Source organism: Macaca fascicularis, chromosome 20 (assembly GCF_037993035.2).
Source record: "Macaca fascicularis isolate 582-1 chromosome 20, T2T-MFA8v1.1".
Lineage (NCBI taxonomy): Eukaryota > Metazoa > Chordata > Mammalia > Primates > Cercopithecidae > Macaca > Macaca fascicularis.
Window position 1 is genome coordinate 68,099,286 of NC_088394.1, and position 24,289 is coordinate 68,123,574.

Here is a 24,289-nt window from a genome sequence, read left to right on the forward strand (position 1 = left end):
TGTAATTTTTAAGGTCTTGCATGCATACCCACTCCCTACACCTTATGTCTCGGATCTCAATTCCTATTATCTCCTCTCCTTCACTCTCCTCCAACCCTGCAAGCCTACTCCCACCTCAGGGCCTTTGCACTGGCTGTTCCTTCAGCCTGAAACCTCTACCCCCCATGTCTAAATGACTTATTCCCTCACCTTCTCGGGTCTTTGCTGCAATGTCACCTTCTTAGTGAGACTTCTGATCATCCTATTTAAAACCACAACCTACAACCCACTCCCCACTCCCAATCATTCTTACCCCAATCTGTTTTCTTTTCCTGTAGCATTTATCACCCTCTAATGCTATTTTTATTATCCGCTCCTCTTGCTAGAATGTATGCTCCACTAAGACATCAATTTTTGTCTGTTTTGTTCTTGATATTTCTCAGCTACTAGAACTGTACCTAGCACATAGTATGGGGCCGTTAAGTGTTGACTGAATAAATGAAAGACTCAGTTGACTCCAAAGCTGTGCTCTTTACTCAATGGCCCCAGTAATGAGCTTCTAGAGATTTTCAATTTAAACATTATTAATCTGAATCTCTCCTGCTCTCTGACTTTCCCCTTTTACCAAGTAGTGGGAAGAAACCCTTCCCTCAACTACCTGGCTGGTGTTTATGTGATTGAGGGTCATGGTTAAGGATCAGACTATGCAGGATATTATTTGTCTCATATCCATGAGGGTCTCTGTTATGTGTAGAGCTTTGAGAAGATGACCAGGGGTTCTGTGTATACAAAAGCTAGATGTGACATGCTTCTAGTTACCTAGCAAGGGGATTGTCAGCTCTGCTAGCCATCCCACAAGCAGGGTGAGTGAAGTTCTGGTGCTGGCCAGCATGGACACTGGAGCTGCAGGGGAAGGCAAGGAGCTCATTCCTCCCCTGTCTTCTTAAAGCCTCCTAGGCCTGAAGACAAGGTCCATGCTGTACTTGGCATTTGCAGTCTTGGAGGATGCAAAATAACCCTGAGCTTGGATTATATTTCTAGATGGTTACAATTCAAAATTTCATAACCATCATCAGGCTTACTGGATTTTGTGCTTTGCTTTCACTGTTGGATATTTGTTGAAATTCAGTGTGGAACTAATTCATCTTTGAAAGCCATCTTAAACTTTCTAATAACCCATAAGCCTGTTGGAAGAAAGGCAATGATAGAAAAGAGGCTCTTGGCCAGGGGTGGTGGCTCACGCCTATAATCCCAGCACTTTGGGAGGCCAAGGCGGGCGAATCACGAGGTCAGGAGTTTGAGACCAGCCTAGCCAACATGGTGAAACCCCGTCTTTACTGAAAATACAAAAAATTATCTGGGCGTGGTGGTGGACGCCTGTAATCCCAGCTACTCGGGAGGCTGAGACAGGAGAATCACTTGAACCCGGGAAGCAGAGGTTGCAGTGAGCCGAGATGGCACCACTACACTCCATCCTGGGTGATGGAGTGAGACTCCATCTCAAAAAAAGAAAAAGAAAAAACGTTCTTATCATTTCCTTGGTGTCATTCTTTGTAGGCCTGAAATGAACCCACTTTTTTTTTACTTTATTAAAAAATTTGTATTTTTGGTTGACTCACTGTATAATAAAGGAAAACTGTGTAATAAAGGAAACCCAATAAAGTGTTCAATACAAACATACATAAATGTGCAAACTATCTATCTCCTTTCAGGCTTTTTCAATGTGTACGTGTGTGCGCATATATACTAACAAGAAAAGTTGTTGAGGAAGTTGTTATTTCTGAATCATAGGATTCAGGGTATTTTTATTTTCTTTTTCAAAAATGTTTCCAAAATCCACCCTCCCATCTGCACAGTGATACTTTCTTTACCTGTCTGCATATTTTTCACACTTTTTGCAGTAAATGTGTATTACTTTGTAACCATGCAATTAATTTTCTCAGTAATGTTTATAATTTTTATATCATTTTCTTTGAAGATCTACAGAAAATTTTCCCTATATTCATTATGTTGCTTTGAGTCGATTTGCTTTTTCTGAATCCCTGCCATAAAACTAAAAGCAATGAAAGTGTTTTACTAATTAAAATTAAAAAACACTTTTTGATTTTTCATGCTAAAAAAATACATTTAAAAAATCATGAAACTATTTGTTCAATGATTTGTCAGGAAAGATTGGTAGTCTTCTCTATGACAGGATAGGACAATATTTATAAACCAACAACTTAAATGCAGACTTACCTTCTGCCTTTGGTTAATACTGTCCTGCCATTCCATATTGCCATCCATGATAATAGTGGGGAGCCATAAGATGGAATACTCCATAGTCATTGAGAAGAATGGGGTAAATCAGCACACTTAGTGGCTGGAAAAGATGCTCATGAAACACCCTTAAATAGAAGAAAAAGCTCAAATCAGGATTAAGTCTGCTCATATGTTCTTAAGAAATTGTTTTGTATATATATTTGTAAACAGACAGAAATCCAAAAGGACATATAGCAAATTACTCATAGTGATTATTGCTTAGGAGTAGAGTTGGCAAAGGTGTTGGTGTTTAAATTATTCTGTGTTTTTGAAATGTTAAAAATAAAATGATGTTCATATTTTAAATATGTTCATTTACTCCATTTTTCTAAGCATTCCTTTCTAAGATTCCAACAACTATTGACTGGTGCATGATATCTTTTTTTTTTTTTTGAGATGGAGTCTCGCTGTGTCACCCAAGGCTGGAGTGGAGTGGTGTGATCTTGGCTCAGTGCAACCTCCACTTCCTAGGTTCAAGCGACTCTCTTGCCTGAGCCTCCTGAGTAGCTGGGACTCCAGGCACCCGCCACCATGCCTGGCTTTTTTTTTTTTTTTTTTTTTAAGTAGAGATGGGGTTTCACCATGTTAGCCAGGATGACCTCGTTGTTCGCCTGCCTCAGCCTCTCAAAGTGTTGGTATTACAGGTGTGAAACACTGCACCCAGCCTGATACATGATTTCTTTCCCCCAAACTCAGATATCAGATCAAGGTCACTGTTATCTTCCCAAGAACGTGCAAAGTGCTTGACATAGAGTAGGTGCCAGTAAATAATTATTGAATGAAAGAATAAACATATCAAAATGGTATCTACTTTCTAAAGGTTAAAAAAAAAAAACTTAACAAATTTTTCTTTATAGTTTGAGAAAAAAATCTTGTTTCCTGGAGAGCTAATGAAAGGAAACACACATTCACATATACAATACTTTTTTTTTTCAAACTTTGGGGAATGGATCCATAGTAAATACTCCTCCCCATACATTCGCCTGCTTCATGTTTTTTTAATTTTCTAATATATTATCAAAAGTCCTGAGGTGACATCTAAACTTCTTCTCTCCTCAACTTACAGGCAGAGAAAACAAAAGCTCAGCTGGAAGAGACTGAAGTGGAGGCACCTACTTTCAAGCCCAGACTTTAAGAGAGGTAAACCACATACCTAATCCTTCCTAATAGATTCCAGAAAGAACATCGATGAAACTTCTCTTGATCTTTTTTTTTTTTTCTTACACAAATTTAATGCTTTGATCGCTTACAACCAAAAAGCAGTATTTAAAGAAACAGCACAGGCCACTTTTATTATATACAGCTCTGTTAGCAAGATACTACCTTGAGTAGCTGTTTAAAGGAATCAGACTTCAAAAGGTAATTGACCTAAATTCTTCTTCCTGCTCTGCACTCAGTGAGTCTTCCCCATGTGCAGCCCTCCCATGGATATCACACATGGAAGAGATACAGTGAGGTCCTGGGGAGCATGAGAATCTAGGTCACTGTGATTAAAACTAACTCAAACATTATTTTAATGGCTGTGTTTAGTTTGCTAAAAATTCTCAACTTCATTGGGTGCCTAAAAGCTGACAGCCCCACTTTAGAACAAACCAGAAGTTGATTTGTAGAGAAGAACACTCTAAAATGATCACACCTGTTCTGATCCCATCTGGTTGGGATATGCTGAAATGGAATTCTGTGTTGCTGCTTTCAAAGTATTTGTTTTGGTCTGAGTCATTAACAAAATTACAAAATACATCTCAAAGAAGAAACTGTGCTCTAGCCAGTTGTCCTATGAGTAGCCTAATGCTACCTCATTTCTTTTGTTCATCTCAAAGAGATTTTTTTCTTTTGGCAGATACTCACTGATTCAGTCACATTATCTGGTAATTTTCCTATTCCAGGTCCATATCATTGCTTTGCCCCAATGATATAAAGTGTTTTAACTTGTACGTTTAAGCAATATCTCGTAGTCATATTCTTAGGATAATTGTGCAATTGGTTGAAGTTCTTTAGAATTTACTGGAACACTGATTTAAAGTTTTAAATGTCCAACAACACATTTCCTAGTTGTAGAAATCCTGTCAGCACCAACTAATCATTGTTCCAAACATCTTTGGAACAAAACAAAATCAACCAACATCTTTGGTACATGATCTTCCTGGAGTGTTTTTATGGCTTTCTCCCATTATTTTGGAAAATAATATTGTTGCTATCATTTTAGAACACTTCCAGAAGCCGACTTGGCCTTGAAGTTCTGACTCATTTATAAGACCATGTGTTACAAATCACAGCTTTCGGTTCGATACTTGGCAGACCAAGGCAGATGTTTGGCTGGAAAAATTGCTGTTACCTGAAGTTGTGTGTTAGCAGAGAAAGGTATGCGAACCAAATTTCTAACTAATATTCATAATTCTGATGTGTGTCATCATATGAGCAAGTGTTCTCATTGTGTGTTCCCCAAACAAAACCATAGCCATTGCCCTTTAAATTCTAAAATTAAACAGGATAAAAATAAAGAGATATACATAAAATCTCTGATACATAAAAAGGGAAATGGCTGGGGAAAGGAAACAAAAATCAAGCTCTTTCTATCCTAAGATTATATGAATATGAGCAAAAACCCATATGAAGTCACTTAATAATGAGGTCAAGAATGCTGAATAATTTAACATACCCTTGGATCCTGATTTGTGATTGTCCAAAACTAATATTTCACAAGCCACATTGCACCTTGTCACTGAATCCTATTTCACCCTCAAGATAATGTCCAAGTATTAATGGACCCAATTTGGTGGAAATTACCTAATTGGCTGCAGTCACTTCAACTTGAATGTGACATTTTGGGCTGTTCTGTAGTCACAAGGATAAGTTAGAAGCTTGGGCAGCAGACTTGCTCTTTGTGATAATTGTAGCTGAAGCTTGTGTTATCACTGAAGCTTATTATTTTGCAAGTTGTACACTCAGCTTTTTGTAAAAATTGTACTCTAAGGAAAAATCCCTGAGGAGGCTGCTTTTCTCTCCTGGCTTTTCTAAAACCTCCAGATGAAAATGACCAAACAAAATGCTCTGTGATTGCATTTAAGCACACTTAACTACTTGCCACCTTATAAAATATCTTAGTATCATGCATTAGACAGAGATCCTTAAGTCTCTGTGTTCTTTACTTTGTGTGATTATTCAGTTAACTAAATTACTGCTAGCAAATGGCATTAATGAAGGGCATTCCTTGTATCCTGGGGAAATCGTGTACCTCTTCATCGGGCAGGTAAATGGGGAGTGAGAAGTCAGCTTCCTGCTCTCATGGTTGCCTGCCCCATTTTGTGTTGGAGCATTTTGCCTGTGAAAACAGTAAGCTCATTCCTGAACAGTAGGAGGGCATCCAACAGTGGGCATCTTTCTCTTGTTAGTAATACTTTGTATTTATAGTATATAGTGCTTTATAGTTTCAGAAGGGTATTCCTTCCCTCTCTCCCTCTCTTTCTTCCTTCCTTGTTTATTCAGAGTAAATAAGATGGTCCATGCCCTTTGCTAGGCACTGAAGATACAAAGAGAAATAAATATAGTCTCTGCCCTCAATAAGCTCCCTGGTTAAGAAGGGGAGAGAGAAGAATAACCAATCAATCATTATCCTATACAGTGAGCATTCTAACCATGTGTACTACGGAAAATGCTGAGAAGACAGGAAGCCTCACAGAGAAAGTAACCTTGTGGCCAGATTTTGAAAGGTGAACAGGTGTTTACAGCTGGAGAAAGAGGAGTAATGAGAGGGGACTGGGGAAGTGGTCACCTCAAGCAGAAGGGACAGCAGGTGTGAGGACATTAAGGCATGAAAAACGTGACTGAAATGGCAGGTGAGGCCAGATAACAAAGGACCTATATGCCTTGTCTAGGTGTCTGGAATTTGTCATATGGTGCTTTCATTTCAGCTGTTCCTCACAGTAACCTGAGGAGTCTGATGTTATCCAACAGCAAACCAGTGTCCTGAGAAATAGAGGACCTAGGCTGTAGTAGGGTTCTGCCACCTACCACCACTTGTCAACTTGAGGCAAGGGAAGTGGCAAGCCTGGGGAGTGAAAGGGATTTGTTGCACTGGAAGAAATAAAATTTAGCCTAACTTTAAATAAACGAAAGAATATTTCTCCCAGCATTTACAGCTCAAACATCTTCTGTTGGTCCCCATACCAGTAGGAGATTTGATCATCCTTTTGGAGAAAGTGAAGGGATTTTCCACCCAATTTGGGGGAAAAAGAAATCTTTAGATGTGGCCCTTTGTCTTAACCACCCATTGCTCTTGTTTTATGTGGCTGGAATCTCAGTCATACTTGTTTCCTTTCTGGTGCAATTATGGCAATTCTTCAAAGGTCCAGTAAAACCTGAAGAAGCAGGGAGAGGGGAGAAGAAGGAGAGGGGATGTATTTCCAAAAAACTGACCTATCCTTTATCCTTTAGTGTCAATTTTGGCAATCTTTGCATCTATATTCTTTTCTACACATTTACAACCCACTTACACATAATAGAGACTCTGGTCTCTAGCTACTGGAAATGAAGCTTTCCTCTTTTGTTTATTATCTCTCTTTTTTCTTGTCTGTGTCCATTTCAATATTAGAATAATCATTACCCCCTTAAAAGCTAAAATATCTGTGCAGGGTTTATTTTTTTATAAGTATTTTTCATTTGACTGAACCAATTTCATCAAAGGAGGTTAATGTGATCACTTTAATTTGCAAAATGTCTTCCTCTTTTTATTTCTTCTACATTTGATTTTGAGCACACGTTTAATTGTTTTTGACGGTTTGTGTTTCAGCCTCAGCTGGACATGCAGAATAGGCTCTAGACAGTCTCAGAATTTCATTATGACCAAGGAACCACTATTCTATAAACACTGAAAATTGGAAATTATCTCTAGAGCTGTTTGTTAACGAAGTCGAAGGCTAACCTTTAGGGCTCATTAAAATTCCACTGATGAAAACTCTTGTGCCGGTCGGTCTCTCTTTCAGGAATCTATCCCCATGTTACGAGTGCTGGTGTGCAGAAATCGGTCTGGGCCCTCCCCTTTGCCCTCCCCCTTTAATCTCTTGGTCTGGTTTAGGCAGAGATTTTTAAAGCTTATAGATTTCTCTTTCTCCCTACTCAGAGTATGTGTTGTGAATCCAAACAAACATGAGTAGGTCTCTGAATGTGTAACTGTGAGTGAGCCACGTGGACTGGCAGTCCTGCCGAATCTCCCTTCCTCCATCAATAAGGAACAGAGTTATTGATACTAGGAATAATTAAGAGGGGCAAAAAGAGGGGTACATTTTCTGTACCTGACAGTAGAAATAAACATGGTGGCAGGGGCAGTAAATGACAAATCTCCAGTTTACACTGGTATACAAGTACACTGCACAATTGATGGAATGCAATGAGTTGTTTTAATGAATCTATTTGCAAATGACAGTTAAAATACAGCCATTCTTTTCCAGAGATACCTGCATGGTGACAGTGGCCACTCTCCTGTCCTGCTGGCAGATGAAACCTCCCAAATCCTCCCAAAGTGCTGCAGCATCCACGTGCAGAAGGGTATTTGCATTCACTTGATGCCTCATTGTAAGGAAGGACACCATTGACAGCACATAGCATCACTATTATTATTGCTAAACAGATGGAAAATAATTGTTTATGGAATTTGTGTTTTAATCACATTAATGTCTTTGGCAGGGAGATCCACCTAAGTACACAATTCAAAGCCTGCCTTTGATCTGGGCCCCGTGGGGGCATTTTCCATAACTGATAAAATGCTCCTCTGAGTTCATAGGCAAATGATGAAAATGATAAAAAGAAAAAAATCAGGCACCAACCTCCCATTTGGATATTTTGTCTCCTTGGAGAATCACAAGCTCTCCAGGCTTGCAGTCATGCTGATGATACAACACATCTCACCCTGTTATACCTACCCAGGCCTCAATATGAACGCCCTCATCTCTCTCCTCCCTCCTTTTCCAGTTCCCTCCTCCCCTTTGCGCACAAACACACACATGCTTGATGCAAGAATTCATGTGCTCTCTCTTTTCAAAGATTATTACTGCCTTTTTATATGGGCCAGTTTAGATACTTATAAAGTATTTGTCACTAATAGCCCTTACACATATTTTTCCCCTCTCATCCATTGCACATTTCTTGGTTAGCATTATATTGTGACAAGATAGAAATCAAAAGCCTTGCTTTTAATGAAAATGAACGTTCTAATTGTGAAAGTTTGTCTTCTAAATATTCTGCCATAAATCAGGCTGAATGCAGTGTAGTCAAGACCAAACCCTGAAAATTTGACAGTGTTCCCTCTTACCAAGACCCAAAGAACAGAAGCTAGTGTAGAAATTTTGATAGCCAGTGAAAAAGAAAAGGTTCTATAGATTTTTGGCTCAGAAGCACAATCCCCATCTTTTCTTCTCCTGAGAAGGTTGATTACATACTTTCTTTTCCTCTTAGAATACAGAGAACTAACGAGGTTTTAAATTCATAATGTATTTTTTTGTTTATTTGTTTGGTGGATTTTTCCCTCTCATTCTTTCTTCTCTGCAGAACACAACTAGTAAATGATTGGATCTTTGACAGAACAAAGGTATTTTTGATGGGCTCTGTAATCTAGTGCGCTAATGCGCCCAGTCCCCTCATTGTCTTGCTGTCTGATCCCATCCCTTCTGCCAGACAGTCACTGCAGGATGAGTCACTTTTAATGTCTGATAATCAAGGTGAATTTTCAAAAAGCTGCCATTTTGGAATTATGCACTATATCACGGTGTCAGGGAGGAGAAGAGAAAGAGGGATGAAGGGAAGGCTAAGATAGACACCTACTGCACATTGGGAGAACTGCAGGACACGACCAGCACTGTGCCAGACAAGATGTGTCCGGAGGGTCCAAGTCGATCAAGGCGTACATAATGAGAAGGAGACTATGTTAATTATAAATTAAAAATAACTTCTATGATAATGAAGATTATATGCACAGGAGGAAATGTCTTAGTTAAAACAGACTGGAGGGATGGAATTAAACACCAGCCATTTGGGGGTATGAATTCTGTACCTACTGAATATATTGTGGTCCATTAAATAACCTAATACAAACTTACATTTGAAAAAGAATAGAAGTGAACTGTGGCTGTCTCCACGGATGCTGTATTGTCTGCCATCCTTATTTAAAGCAACATCAGCGAAGGGATGTTACTTAGTAGATGAATACAGCCTTCCTTCAACTAGGGAGACTGGTTCTTTCTGGAATCATTTAAAGAACTGAACCCCCACCCCCATGAAGTAGAGAGGGAGATACTGGAAACCCTGGGTAAACAAAGGCCAATCAAATATTCTTGCAAGGCTTCGGCTGTTCAAATATATGGCAGTCAGTGTCTTCTCTAAGGTAATTAACTGAACCCACTGTTAGGTATGATGGCTTTGAAATTTTTTAAATTATTGGCATTGTATTAAATAGTAGGATAGCTAAAGGAAAATGATAAAATATGATAATAACTTGCTACTTTTGTTTATTATTCAGAGAAGTGAATACCTATAAATAGACCCAGGATGTTTTGACTAGGGAAATGCTGTCCTCATTACAGCTGAGAGATGCTGGAGCGATTTAAAGCCAAAGCTTCAAAGCTTTGTCCTGCTTTATAAAAGCCTGAAGGTTTTCATGGCTGTTTTCTGTGGTCGGTCAGAGCCTGCAGGTGCTTTATCTGTCCTGGAGGAGAGAAGAGAGACATTTCTGAGAGTGCTATTTTATAACCATGATGAGTACTTACATATTTCCTCCAACAGAGGTATTTAAATACCTACATATCTTCTTCAACACAAGTTATGTTTACAGATTATTACACTTTCATATTGTCTACCAAGGTTAACTAGTCCCTCCTGTCCTTAACCCCCTCCACCTTCACCTTTGCCACTATCTATCTCTCTCTCTCTTGCACGCTCTCCCACTCTCTCTGTGTCTCTCTTGCACGGTCTCCCTCTCTCGCGCTCTCTCACACGCTCTCTCTCTCTCTCTCGCATATTCTCCCTCTCTCGCTCTGATACACACACACACACACACACAACCTAACACACAATTGCAAAATAAGCAAAGATAACATAGTTACTGTGTTACTACTGTCATATTTACATATAAAAAGATTCAAAATATAAATAATATTTGAGATGGAAGGGACCCTTTAGAGATCCTTTGGCGCAGCCCTAATTGTACTGAGATAACAGAGAAGTGACTTGTCCTAGGACACTTAGCCGGAGAACAGCAGATGCCAGGCTGGCATGCTTTCTGCCACAGCATGCTATCTTCCTATTAAAAGAATTAAGCCTCTACAGCTTGGCTACACGATGATTCAAGCACAGATGTCACAATGAAAAAATAAAAACCTAAGGAAGAGATAAGAATCGTATGCACTTTCAACCATGATACAAAGGAATAAAATAGAATATGGTATGAAATTAAGGAAACCAAAATGCTAACGAACATCTATCTAACAAAATGATCTGTCTAGTCAGGAATTCTGTTAGAAGGCAGAATTGTCCTACTTTTAGTGGAGACATTTGGAATTAGCCAAGAAAGCAAGTGCTGCTTGCAAAAATCACAATGCTTTATTTCTCTCTATATATTTTCATCTGCAATATTAGAATAATTCAGTCATATTCAAGTATGTAGTCATTGAGATCCTGCCTAGGCTCTGTAAACTAGTGAAACAACTGAAACTAGAAAGAAACCAGCATTTCTTTTTATTCTTCCAGAATCTAGGTCTTTAGCAGGTACAGCCTCCTTGCTCTCTGCGCCAGAGTCTACCTGATATGACCTGTTAGGTATTTTTGCCTCTATAACTTGTATTTACCTCCTGATATGTCCTACCTCCTGTTGGACTAATCTCTAGCTGAAATGTTCTGTGCATTTTTATTAAAATACTTCCCTGGTGCTTAAGGAACCTGAGGTTCTGGGTAAGAAATCCCTAAACCCTCGAGTGTATCTCCTATTTTAATATTAAACCTTACGGATTTTCTTCACAAACACCTAATGACAACAGGAACATTCTTTTTTTTTTTTTTTTTTTTTGAGACAGAGACTCGCTCTGTCGCCAGGCTGTAGTGCAGTGTTGCAATCTTGGCTCACTGCAAGCTCCACCTCCTGGGTTCAAGTGATTCTTATGCCTTCTGAGTAGCTGGGATTACAGACACGTGCCACCACACCCAGCTAATTTTTATATTTTTACTAGACACAGGGTTTCACCATGTTGGCCAGGATGGTCTCGATCTCCTGACCTTGTGACCCGCCTGCCTTGGCCTCCCAAAGTGCTGGGATTACAGGCGTGAGCCACCGCGCCCAGTCAACAGGAACATTCTTGGAGACACAAGATGATAGTAATGATAAACCTGACATTATTGTAAACCAAATAGGACTTCTCAGTAGCTCTACTTTTCCTTCTAAAAAGTTTTAAAGAAAGGCCCACACTAAGAATTAAACAGTAAAAAAAAAAAAAAAATGCATATAAATTGAGAATGTGTTTTATTTAGCATCGTGGAGAATTTTGGGGTAGATAAAGGAATGGATCAAAAGATTATGTATCATGTAAAAAGCCTTAACAAAATAAAAGATGGAGATGTGGTGGTCAACAGACAATGAAAGGGTTACAAAAGAACAAACGGTGATTCCTTCAAATCTCAAAACAAATGGCCTTTCATAGTCTTCCTGATCCTACTTTTTGCTTCTGAGGAAGAAAAAAATTGAAGAATATATGTGTGGCTGGTGGGGTAAACATGGAAACATGTTATCTTTGTTTTTACTTAGAGAGCCATCGGGAATCTTAATGGGATTTCAGTTTCAATGGTACTATTAGGAAAAAAAGTTTCTCAATCTCAGCACTAATAACATTTGGGGCTAGACAATTCTTGTTTTTTGTTTTTTTTGTTTTTTTTTTCCTTACTTTTTGAAAAATCTCTTTCCGGTTTTTTTTTTTTTTTTTTTTTTTTTTTTTATTATGCAACACCCTCTTCATAGAATTGGCAGGATAATTATTTGCTGAGGGGAGGCAGAGGAGGGGCTGTCCTATGCATTTTAGAATGTTTAGCACCATCCCTGGCCTCTACCCACTACATGTCAGTAACACCCACCCCACCAAGTTGTGATAATTAAAATGTCTCTAGACATTGCTCCATGGGGAGCAAGAGCACCTCTGGTTGAAAACCACTAGACTAGAGTGAATGATCATTATTTTAGAAAATGGGCTTGGTTGTCTCATGTTTTGGAGACATTATCTATGCAATAAAGTCTCTGTTTCTGAAAATATGCTCAAAACATAGCAGGTACTTTATGGTTCCTGATATTGCCTGTGAATAGGCCCTTCCACAGAACTCTGAAAGCTCAAGACATATAATTAAGTCTAAAGGGAAGCATGTTTCAAAAAGAATGGAGCAATTGATTACTGACTATAGACTATAGACTATAAGGAGCTTATACAAATTTACAAGAAAAATTCCCATTAAAAAGTGGGCAAAGGACGTGAACAGACACTTTTCAAAAGAAGACATACATGCAGCCAACAATTACATGAAAAAAGTCAACATTGCTGATCATTAGAGAAATGCAAATCAAAACTACAATGAGATGCCATCTCACACTAGTGAGAATACCTGTTATTAAAAAGTCAAAAAATTACAGATGCTGGCAAGGTTGTGGAGAAAAAGGAACACTGTACCCTGCTGGTGGAAGTGTAAATTAGTTCAACCATTGTGAAAAGCAGTATGGCGACTCCTCAAAGAACTAAAAACAGAACCACCATTCAACTTTGCAATCCCATTACTAGGTATATACCCAAAGGAATATAAATCATTCTGTCACAAAGACACATGCACACATACGTTCATTGCAGCACTATCCACAATAGCAAAGACATGGAATCAACCTAAATGCCCATCAATGGTAGACTGGATAAAGAAAATGTGATACATATATACCATAGAATACTACGCAGCCATAAAAAAGAATGAGATTGTGTCCTTTGCAGGAACATGGATAGAGCTAGAGGCCATTATCTTCAGCAAACTAATGCAGGAACAGAAAACCAAATGCCACATATTCTCACTTATAAGTGGGATCTAAATGATGAGAACACATGGACACACAGAGGGGAACAGTAAAAACTGGGGCCTATTAGAGGACGGAGGGCGGGAGGAGGAAGAGGATCAGGAAAAACAACTAATGAGTACTAGGCTTAATACCTGGGTGACAAAATAATCTGTAAAACAAGTCCCCATAACACAAGTTTACCTATACAACAAACCTACACATGTACCTCTAAATTTAAAATGAATTTTTTAAAAAAAAGACACATAGAGTTGGCCAGGATCAAGTAGATACAAAACTAATGACATTTTTTAAGAGATTTGATGCCAAAAAAATTTTTTTTTGAAAGACATTGAAGACCTAAATAAGTGGAAAGACATCCCATGGTCATGGATTGGCAGACTTCATCTTGTTAAGATTTCAGCCCTCCTCCAAAGAGCCACCACCTAGAATGTTTTTTAATGTGACTATTTGAAAGAAAGATGGCCTGGAATCCCCAGACTTCTATGGAAAGCAGGCCAAGCCACAGTGGAAAGCATTTTTTTCAGTGCCCTTCTTTGATGTGGCCAAGGAGGGAAATGAGAAAAAATTACCTCCCTGAGCTATGGACAACAACAATATAGGAAGTTTCCCCCAGGGAGCAACCAGAACCAAATAACAGCTCCTCCTACCTCTAGGGGTCTCTTACCATGTCATCCCACAAAGAATGTAGAGTTGGCTGTGAATCAGTAACTGCTCAATGATTTTCCTTCTTTCTCTTTCTAAACGGGAGTGTTTATGGTAGTTACTCTGTCCCTCTCCCACCACATGTTGGGCATGTGGGAACAGGTAACTTGGCTTTTAGTTCACAAGTCTCTGGAGCAAGAGGAGTCACGTGAGATCCGGTGTTTTGAGTTTGAAATGTGATTGAATAAGACTTTGGGACTTCTTCAGAGAAGAGGTGAAAGTATTTTGCTTATAAAAGGGGGAAACAAATATTTATCACTAAAAGAGCCAAGTGTGGTAGATTTTATTACTCTTCTCAATTATTTGTTGCCCTTTCCCGTGAAAGTACTATACATATCACTCATTTTCATTTTATTTTCAGCACCTATCCATATGGGATGACTGTCTCTTTGACATCAAGCTTGGTAAGACTTTCTTTTGCCAATGAAATGTGGGTGTAAGCGAGGTGTACAACTTGCCAGCAGAAGCTTACACAGCCGTGTTATGGTTTGATCATTGTTTTTTGTTTTTTTGTTTTCCCCAAAGTGGGGGTTTCAGTCACTTTGTCCAACTGAAAACGTTTAGTGGGTACTGCCAAATTAGTTCAGAGATTACAGCAGAAGGAATGATGGCCTTAATTTTTTTTTTTTTTTTTTTGAGACAGAGTCTTACCCTGTCGCCCAGGCTAGAGTGCAGTGGCGCGATCTCAGCTCACTGCAAGCTCTCTCTCCCGGGTTCACGCCATTCTCCTGCCTCAGCCTCCTGAGTAGCTGGGACTACAGGTGCCCGCCATCATGCCCAGCTAATTTTCTGTATTTTTTTAGTAGAGACAGGGTTTCACCATGTTAGCCACGATGATCTCGATCTCGTGACCTCATGATCTGCACGGATGGCCTTAATCTTGATCATGTCTTGGATGTGAGGTTTTAAAAAATCAACCTTATTACTAAAGACATTTCTCAATTTTATCTTTTGCTGGTTGGAAATTAAAAATAGTTACTTTTTGCAATCTCACTTACAAGCTAGCAAGTTCCTTTGAGGACTGTCTTTTTTGTAGTACCTTTGTAAATGTAGCTAACAGAAACTAAGACAAACTAGTACCATTTTGTTTCCTGTCCTCTTCACTTAAGTTTACAAGTTCATTAAGTACATGATCTGCCTTTCTGGAAAAACTAGACTTAAACAATGCAACTTTTGAATTCAAAATCAGAGAAATAGCAGAATAAGCGTTTGACAAAATCTAATACCCATTCGTGATAAAAACAGTCAACAAACTAGGAATAGTAGAAAAATTCCTCAACCCAAAAAGCAGCATTTACAAAAACCCCAAAACTAATATCATATTTAGTGGTGAAAGACTAAATGCATTCCCCCTAAGATCAGGAACAGAGAAAACATCTACTCTCATCATTTCTATTCAACCTTGTATTAGAGATTTAGTGATGATAGTGAGGCAAGGAAACCAATTGAAAGCTTCTAGATTGGAAAGGAAGAAGGGATACTCACTTATTTTTAGATGGCATGATCTTGTATGTAGAAAATCTTAAGCAATCTAAAAGCAACTCTTGCAACTAGTGAACAAGTTCAGCAATGTTGCAGGATACAAGATAATAGGCAAAAAATCAATTGTATTTCTATACGGTAGCAATAAACAATCCAAAAATGAAATTAAGAAAACAATTCCATTTATAATAGTATTTTTTAAAACTTGGGAATAAATTTAATAAAAGAAGTTCAAGACTTGTAACTGAAAACTGCAAATCATTTTGAAAGAAATTAAAGACCTAAATAAATGGTCATGGATTGGAAGACAGCTGTCAAGATGGCAGTATTTCCCAAAATGATCTATAGATTCAACACAATCCCTATCAAAATCCCAGATGCTTGATTTCAGAAATTGATAAGCCGATACTAATATGCATACAGAAATGCAAAAAAAAAAAAAAAAAAAGAATGCCAAAACAATGATGAAAAATAGGATTGTTAGAGAACTCACACTTTCTTATTTCCAAACTACTACAAATCTATAGTAATTAAGACAGTGTGGTAACAGCATAAAGATAGAAAATAGTAGATAACTGAAATAGAATTGAGAATCCAGAAGTTTCCCCTTAGGTTATTATAGTCAACTGATTTTCAAAAGTTGTGGTATGACAATTCGATGAGGAAAGAATCGTCTGATAAACAAATGGGGCTGGAAAAACTAGATATTCACATGCAAAAGGTACACCATACACAAAAATTAACTCAAAATCAATCATAGACATAAATGTAAGAACTAAAACTACAAAAATCTCAGAAGAAAACATAGGAGCAAATCCTGACCCTGGATTTGGTTTCTTAGTTATGACACCAAAAGCATGAGCAACAAAAGAAAAATAGACAAATTGGACATCAAAATTAAAAACTGTTGTGCTTCAAAGTACACCACCAAGAAGGTGAAAGTACAACCCACAGAATGGGATAAAATATTTACAAATAATCTATCTGATAAATAACTTGTATCCAGAGTATATGAAGAAATATTACGACTCAACAATAAAAAGACAATTCAATTTTTTAATGGGCAAAGGATTTGAATAAAAATTTACCCAGTCCAAGATATCCAAGTGGTCAATAAGCACATAAAAACATGCTCAGGGCCGGGCACAGTGGCTCAAGCCTGTAATCCCAGCACTTTGGGAGGCCGAGACAGGCGGATCATGAGGTCAGGAGATCAAGACCATCCTGGCTAACACTGTGAAACCCCATCTCTACTAAAAATACAAAAAAATTAGCCGGGCGTGTTGGCAGGCGCCTGTAGTCCCAGCTACTCGGGAGGCTGAGGCAGGAGAATGGTGTAAACCCAGGAAGCTGAGCTTGCAGTGAGCTGAGATCCGGCCACTGCACTCCAGCCCGGGCGACAGAGCGAGACTCCATCTCAAAAAAAACAAACAAACAAAAAAAAAAACATGCTCAGTATCATTAGTCATTAGGGAAATAAAAATCAAAACAACAAAGTTGTCAGTGGGTCAGTTCAGGTTCTTGACTTTGTGACACAAAAGAATTTGAGCCCGAGTTCAAAGTAAAGTAGGCAAAGAAGTTTATTGCAAAGCAAAAGTATACTCTTATAGCAGGCTGCTCAAGAATAAGACAGTCCCATGTGACACTGGGGAAATTCCCTTTATGGGAAGCTTATATAATTCGTAAGAGGGTGGGGTTGGGCGTTGCTGTTAAGCATGTTGCAGGTAGTCTCCTGGGTGCACATGCCAATTGCCGTACATGCTACATACATCACATGTCTCATTAGCATCTTAATTCTCCACCCAGGGGTGTGTTTTTTACTATTATAATGAGCATAGGTCAACTCAGGGACACTAATCATGAGTTTATGTGTTTGCATGAATTTGGGGATTGTCCCTTCTGCTCGTTGTCCTCCTTGTTGTAGGCTGTTTTAATCACAAGTCCCAGATAGTTTGTGCACCGTCGGATGATTTGTTCTCTCTATCTATTTGGCAAGTTTGTTCCCCTTTAAGGGAAGCTATGACAACAAATGCTGGTTAACATGTAGAGACTGGAACCTTCATACATTGCTGGTGGGATTCTAAAATGGTGCAGTCACTTTGGAAAACAGTGTAGCACTTTCTCAACATGTTAAATACATAATTACCAAATGACCGATAATTCCACTCCTAGGTTTAAAACCAGGAAAATTGAAAACATATGTCCACACAAGAACTTGTACAGGAAACCTCATAGCAAAATTATTTATAGTAGCCTAAAGTGGAAAAAGCCCAAATGTCACTCAACTAATGAATGAACAAAATATGGTATGTCCATACAATGGAATACTATTTGACCATCAAAAAGAATGAAATACTGATACCTATTAACAACATGGATAAGCCTTGAAAACATCATGCTAAGTGAAAGAAGCCAGACACAAAAGCCACATGTTGTATGATTTGCATTATATGAAATGTTTAGCATAGGCATATCTATGGAGGTAGAAAATAAAGTAATGGTTGCCAGGGTCTGAGGGAAGGAGGGAATGAGGAATGACTGCCAATAGGTATATTGGTATATTTCTTTAGGGGTGATAAAAATATTCTAAAGTTAGATAGTGGTGATAGCTACACAGCTCTGTACATGTTGTGTACATGTACTACAAATCATTGAATACTTTAAAGAGTTGAATTCTGTGGCATGTGAATTATATCTCAATAAAGTTGTTATAAAAACAGAAATAGTGAAGGACAATAGTATTGGTAATTATTCTTATTAGTTACCAACCTATCACAAAGATGCTGTATTCCATTCAATCTGTTCAAAGCATTTATCTGTTGCATATTTGTTCAGAGGATCTAAATGTGTCCAAGCCCAACAAAGACGTAGGATGACCATCTCTTCTGAAGATTTAAGCCAAGTAGAGTTCATTCTTTTCATCAAGTATTATTTGCCTTTTTGTGGATCCCTCAGTACTCACTCAGAACGGTTATTTCTTAAAGACTTGATCCTGCTTGAAGAAGAGCTTTACTAGGTGGTTTTGGGTTAGGGCTAGGGGTGTTGGTATGTGTACGTATAATTTTTGGTAGAAGGTAATTGTCCTAATGAAGAGTTTTTAACCTAATCCCTTATTATTGGGGGGTTCAAGTACATACTGGACTACAGGTAAATTAAACCTTAGTTTTCCCTTTAGCAACTTATAGAAATGATTTACCTTAACATTTTGAGAGTCACTTTACCAATATAAATGGCTTTGTAAGTTTTTGTTTGCTGACAATTCTGACAGTTAATCACTGTCTCATCTGTATATCAGTATCTTGTATAAATTCCTGTTTCTGCATATCTCTTACCATTTTGCAATCATTTATATACGTGTCTGCCTCTGACACCAGACTATAAAAATAGAGATAGTGTTTTATTAACTTTGCATCCTCAACACTTAGAACATATTCAATGCATGTTTGCTGACCAGAACTCCCACTTCCATAGAATTTGTTTTTCATTGCTTGAAGGCTATCTCCCTGAAGTCTTCACTCCTCTAACCTCTTCATGTCAGTTCTCTCAAATTAAAGTTTGATCTATAAATTAATACTTATCCTCTTCATGCACTATATCCATTTTCTTATTTCTAAAGTTACTACTAACCATTATTTCACCATTGGCTATAATGAGAAACAGTCCATGACAGTCATGTTAAATGTGTCTTCTAATGGGATTTCAAGCCACAGTATAAGGACACCTTATCTGTAAACAAGATTTTAAGTGGTAAGAAATAAATTTCTTTGTTCATTCTTTCTTTTGACTATCCCTGCTTTACCAACCTTTCTTAGCCTTTTTAACCTAAAACAATAGTGGGTCTGAGAAGCTGAGATCTTCTTTCTGATGTTTAAGCACAAGACTGTGCTTGTCTTTTCCAGAGAGAGACAGCTGCCCTTGTGTTTAGAATAAGGACAGCAAGAAGCCTGCATATAGCTTGTGCTTGACGGATATTTATTGTTCAGCAAAACCTGCCCTATCACTAGACTTGCTATCACTATGGCTATCAGCCTCTCAAATCAGACATCATGATAATTGATTGAGATCTGAAAGGCATGGAGGGACATTCTTTATAATTGATTGAAAAATCCGTCACTAAACAATACAGTGAACATTATACTCACAGCTTATATATTCTCTAATGAGGGCTTTTAATCCACACAACCATTGTTTTTCTAGAGATTGACTTCGAGCTCACTAGTTTGATAGGTATTTTCTCATGAAATCATGTCAACTTGACCTGACCAGAGATTGAAGTTCTCCAAGACCCAAATAGCCAAAATGTTTCCATCTTTGAAGGAAAAATCCAAGAATATCAGATGACAAATTGGTGTCTTCTCAAAAGTATATCTTTGTGAGGAAAATTTTTCCCATCTATCTTTAATAAATGCTTTAACACAGTGCTATTCAAAGTGAGGTCCATGGACCAGTTTGTTACTGGTTTGTAATAAAATAAATATGAAAATTAAGAATGAACACTTAGAAAATTTTGCAGCAGCATGACAGAGTAATTATATATCTGGGCAATCCTCATCATTAAGTACAGGCCTTGTATTTTATATTTCTTTGATATTTTATATTTTAATATTAACTGTATTGTATTTTACAAAAATATTAGTCCATAATGTTTGGATATGTTTTAAAAACTGGCCTTTAGCACACACAGTTGGAGAAACACTAATCTAAACACCATGTCTCGTCTCTACTTGTTTCTAAAGCACCATGTCTCGTCTCTGCTTGTTTGCTAGTCTTATTTGCCTTATTCCAATTTTCAGGCTTCATCCCATTTTATACTCACTGCTATTTTCTCTAAACATGTAAAACTTCGGCTGTTTTCCCTTCTCTAACCTTCAGGCAGTGGATGTGTCAAAGGTTTGAGGCACTGGTAGCCTCTTCTAAAGCCTCTCATATTTGGGGGTTCATTGTGGTCATGAAACTGAAAGAGCCTCCTTTTAGAGACTGTAGTAATGTATTTGTCATTTTGAGGGGAGAAGAGTTTGTTCCTGTTGGTTGTGACTTTGGCTCCTGGAATTATCAAGCTATAATAGGCTTTCGTAAATGATCCTCCACCTGCCACGTTCACAAAGACCACGTGGCCCTCAAGACACTGGAGAAGTTCCCCTTAATCCTCTGTGCCCTTCCAGCACTACCCCCACATCATCTCTGCACAATCCAATCAATGTCACTTCTCCCTGAGTGTTATTTAAAGTGAACTGATATATCATTCATTGTTATATTTCATTTGATTCTCAAGCCAAGCAGTCAACCTGTCTCCAGGAGAACTATGTTTAACTGATTATGTCTTAACCTATGACATCATATTTTTTAAAGAACACGATTTGAAGACATTGATATCTATTGCCGTTTACAGCTCTTTTTCATCCAGATTGATTATATGCTTATGACAGGAATATGAGTGATGGAATGGAGGGAGCAAGACCAGAATCAGGGAGACCAGTTGGGAGGTCACTGCAGTAATCCAGGCAAGAAATAATGAGGAGCTGATTCAGGGTAGCAACAGTTGAGGAGGAGAAGGGATGGGTGTGAATGATATCTAGGTGTTGGAACATCAGGATTTTGTGACTAATTAGATGTGGGGGTGAGAAGAGGGAAGTGTTGATCGTGACTCCAAAGTTTTTGGCTTGGGGTAACACAAGCCAAATGATGATGATATGGGAAGTTACACAGGAAGAGCAAATTTGGACAGAAATAGTTGGGAGTGGGGATGGATCGAGCTTTGAGCATGCTGATTTTGCCATACCTGGACCATCTAGGCAGTTGGATAGATGAGTCAACTCAGGAGAAAGTTCTAGACTAGAGATTTGGATTTTTGAAGTCATGGACATATGAGTAATTAAAACCATAGGATTGAGTGTAATATTTTAAAGTGTCTTAGAGTCATCTCAATCTATTCAATTTCCCTTTAAATGTAAGATTTTTATAGTTGTGGTTTCTCTACCTTCCATGTGACAAAATGGGATAACCTGGTTATATCCTAATGGTTTGTGTATGAAAACTGTGGGATCTTATGAAAAGGGAAGCCAATCAGAGAGGTCAGTTTAAATACTTCCTAAACTTGGACCTCTGTTCTCCTAGTGCCTAGCTCTCCTCATTACCAGTTAGTAAAAACACACAAATGAATGTGTTAGGATTCTACGTGTGTTCACCCATTTGATTCAACTCAATCATCACATGATCCCCTAAGAGGTATTGTTAAACCCATTTACAGATGAGAAAATAGGTTCATAGAAATTACATGGATGGAAAGTGACTAAAGTCACCAACCTTCAGCAGTGTGTACCTCCAGCCCTCTGGTAATTTGTGCTGCTGGACAGCAACATTTTCTAGGGCCCTAGTTTGTACTAGTCACCCCAAGCACTGGTACCTCTGTTTACCTCAACCAAATCAGGCGCCACAAAAAAATAACCAATTTTTATGGTTCAAAAATTGGCTTCTTTAGCTGCATTCCCAAATGCAAATAGCAAACACTAATGGACACAGGAGAGACAGTTGTCTTTCAAATGAATGTCTTATAATTTTTTGCCATAAATCTTACCAAGAGTGCATCAAGAAGCCTAGACAAAGGACATGAACAGACACTTCTCAAAAGAAGGCATGGGCCACAAGCATATGAAAAAATACTCAATGTAACTAATCATTAGAAAAAGGCACGTCAAAACCACAGTGAGATACCATCTCACACCAGTCAGAATGCCTATTATTAAAAAGTAAAAAACAAAACAAACAGATGTTGGCGAGTTTGTGGAGAAAAAAGAATGCTTAAGCACTGCCGTGGGAATGTAAATTAGTTCAGCCCTTGTGGAAAGCAGTTTGGCAATTTCTCAAAGAACTTAAAACAGAACTACCGTTCAACCCAGCAATCTCATTACTGGTTACATACCCAAAGGAATATAAATTGTTCTACCATAAAGACACATGCACACATATGTTCATCACAGCACTATTCACAATAGCAAAGATATGCAATCAACCTATATACCCATCCACAGTGGACTGGATTTTTAAAAGTGTGGTACATATATACCATGGAATACTATGCAGCCATAAATAAGAATGAGATCATATACTTTACAGCAACATGGATGGAGCTAGAGGCCATTATCCTAAGCAAACTAACACAGGAACAGAAAACCAAATACTGCACGTTCTCACTTATAAGTAAGAGCTAAATACTGAAAACACATGGACATAAAGAAGGGAACAACAGACACTGGGCTTACTTGAGGCTAAAGGGTGGGAAGAGAATGAGGATCAGAAACTACCTATGGGGTATTGTGCTTATTACGGGTGATGAAATAATCTCCACACCAAACCCCCATGCCACCCACTCTACTCATACAACAATCCTGCACATGTACCCCTGAACCTAAAATAAAGTTGGAAAGTTAAAAAAAAAAGTATATATATATATATGTATATATAAAATATACACGAAAAAATATTGTACTCATCTGTAGAGAAGTAAGGAAAAAAAATACAAGATAAAAAAAGAAGCCTAAAAATGGTCATCCTTTTGACCCACTAATCTGCTTCTGCAAAACTGTCCTAAAGAAATAATCAGAGAGGCACCCCAAATTTATTCATAAGTTTGTAGATTTAACGAATAGTTTTGGTGAGCATTTAGCAGTACCAGACGTTATGCTGGGGACTGGGAATACAGCTGTCAAAGAGATACAGTCTCTGTCCTGTAAGAGCTCACAGTTCAGCTCTGTGTTCCCCCACAGTGATAGAGAACTTGACCAGGTATCCTGGAAACAGGGGAGAAGAGTGTCTCAGCAGCCTGGAGCAGAGATGGCTTCCTGGGTGAAGTAATGTGCAGATGGAGTCCGTTGTAGGTGTTAGCCTTGGGAAGATGGGAGTTAAGGACATCCCAGGCAAAAGCAACAACATAACAAAATCATAAAAATAAACTGCATCGGGGTCTTTCAGGAACGAGCAGTTTGGATGTATCATACGCCATACTCAGAGCCTTCCTTTTACCCGGTAGGCCAAAGTTACTCCCAGTGTGTTCAGAGTAGCCTTAGCATTCCTCAGAAATGCTTCAGGGGCCTATGTCAACAACGGTGGAAGAAGGGCTGGGAATTGGTCCAGGCTCTGAACCCCACCTCTGCCACAACCCAAGTTGCCTGGGAAGTTTTCCTTAAGATGTTTAACAAAAGGCTTCCACTTCTGAAAAGAAAGTTTGAAAACCTTTGATGGGGAGCTACAGATAAGAATAAGCATAACAGATACACATTTCAGGTAGGTTACCGTGGTGGCTACAGGGAAGATATTTCACCTGGTGTTTAGGTGTTTACTTATAACTGGAAACAACCTAAATGTCCAATAATAAGAATGTGATAAAATAATAACAATAAATAGCTACCATTTATCAAGCACTCACTGTGTGGGGGCACAATGCTAAGTACATATATAAGACACATCATTTAACCTTGATAGGAACCACATGTGGTGAATATTATCAATATTTTGCACATGTGAGGACTGAGGCTTAATGAGAATAAGCAGCTGGTTTTGCGTCACCTAGCTGTTAGAGGGGTGGGGCTGGAATTCTATCCCTCGTCTCTCTGACTCTTAAGGGCATACTATTCTGCCTCCTGAGCAATGATAAATCCACATGGAATAATGTTATATGGCCCTTTGAAATCACATTTTCAAAGACTGTTTAATAATACGGGGAAATTTCAGTAGAATAATGTCAAT

The 24,289-nt window shown here is 38.4% G+C and overlaps 1 protein-coding gene across 1 annotated transcript in view; it reads left to right on the plus strand.

Annotated features, from left to right (window-relative positions):
* PMFBP1 (polyamine modulated factor 1 binding protein 1) overlaps positions 1–24,289 on the plus strand; it is a 532,821-nt gene that overhangs the window by 389,103 nt on the left and 119,429 nt on the right. Inside the window, exons 15-18 of the mRNA XM_074027855.1 lie at positions 3,347–3,420; positions 4,487–4,641; positions 7,728–7,824; positions 14,427–14,469. Of these exons, the coding sequence (XP_073883956.1) occupies positions 4,589–4,641; positions 7,728–7,824; positions 14,427–14,469 (193 nt within the window). The 5' untranslated portion in view covers positions 3,347–3,420; positions 4,487–4,588. The remainder of the gene's footprint in view (positions 1–3,346; positions 3,421–4,486; positions 4,642–7,727; positions 7,825–14,426; positions 14,470–24,289) is intronic.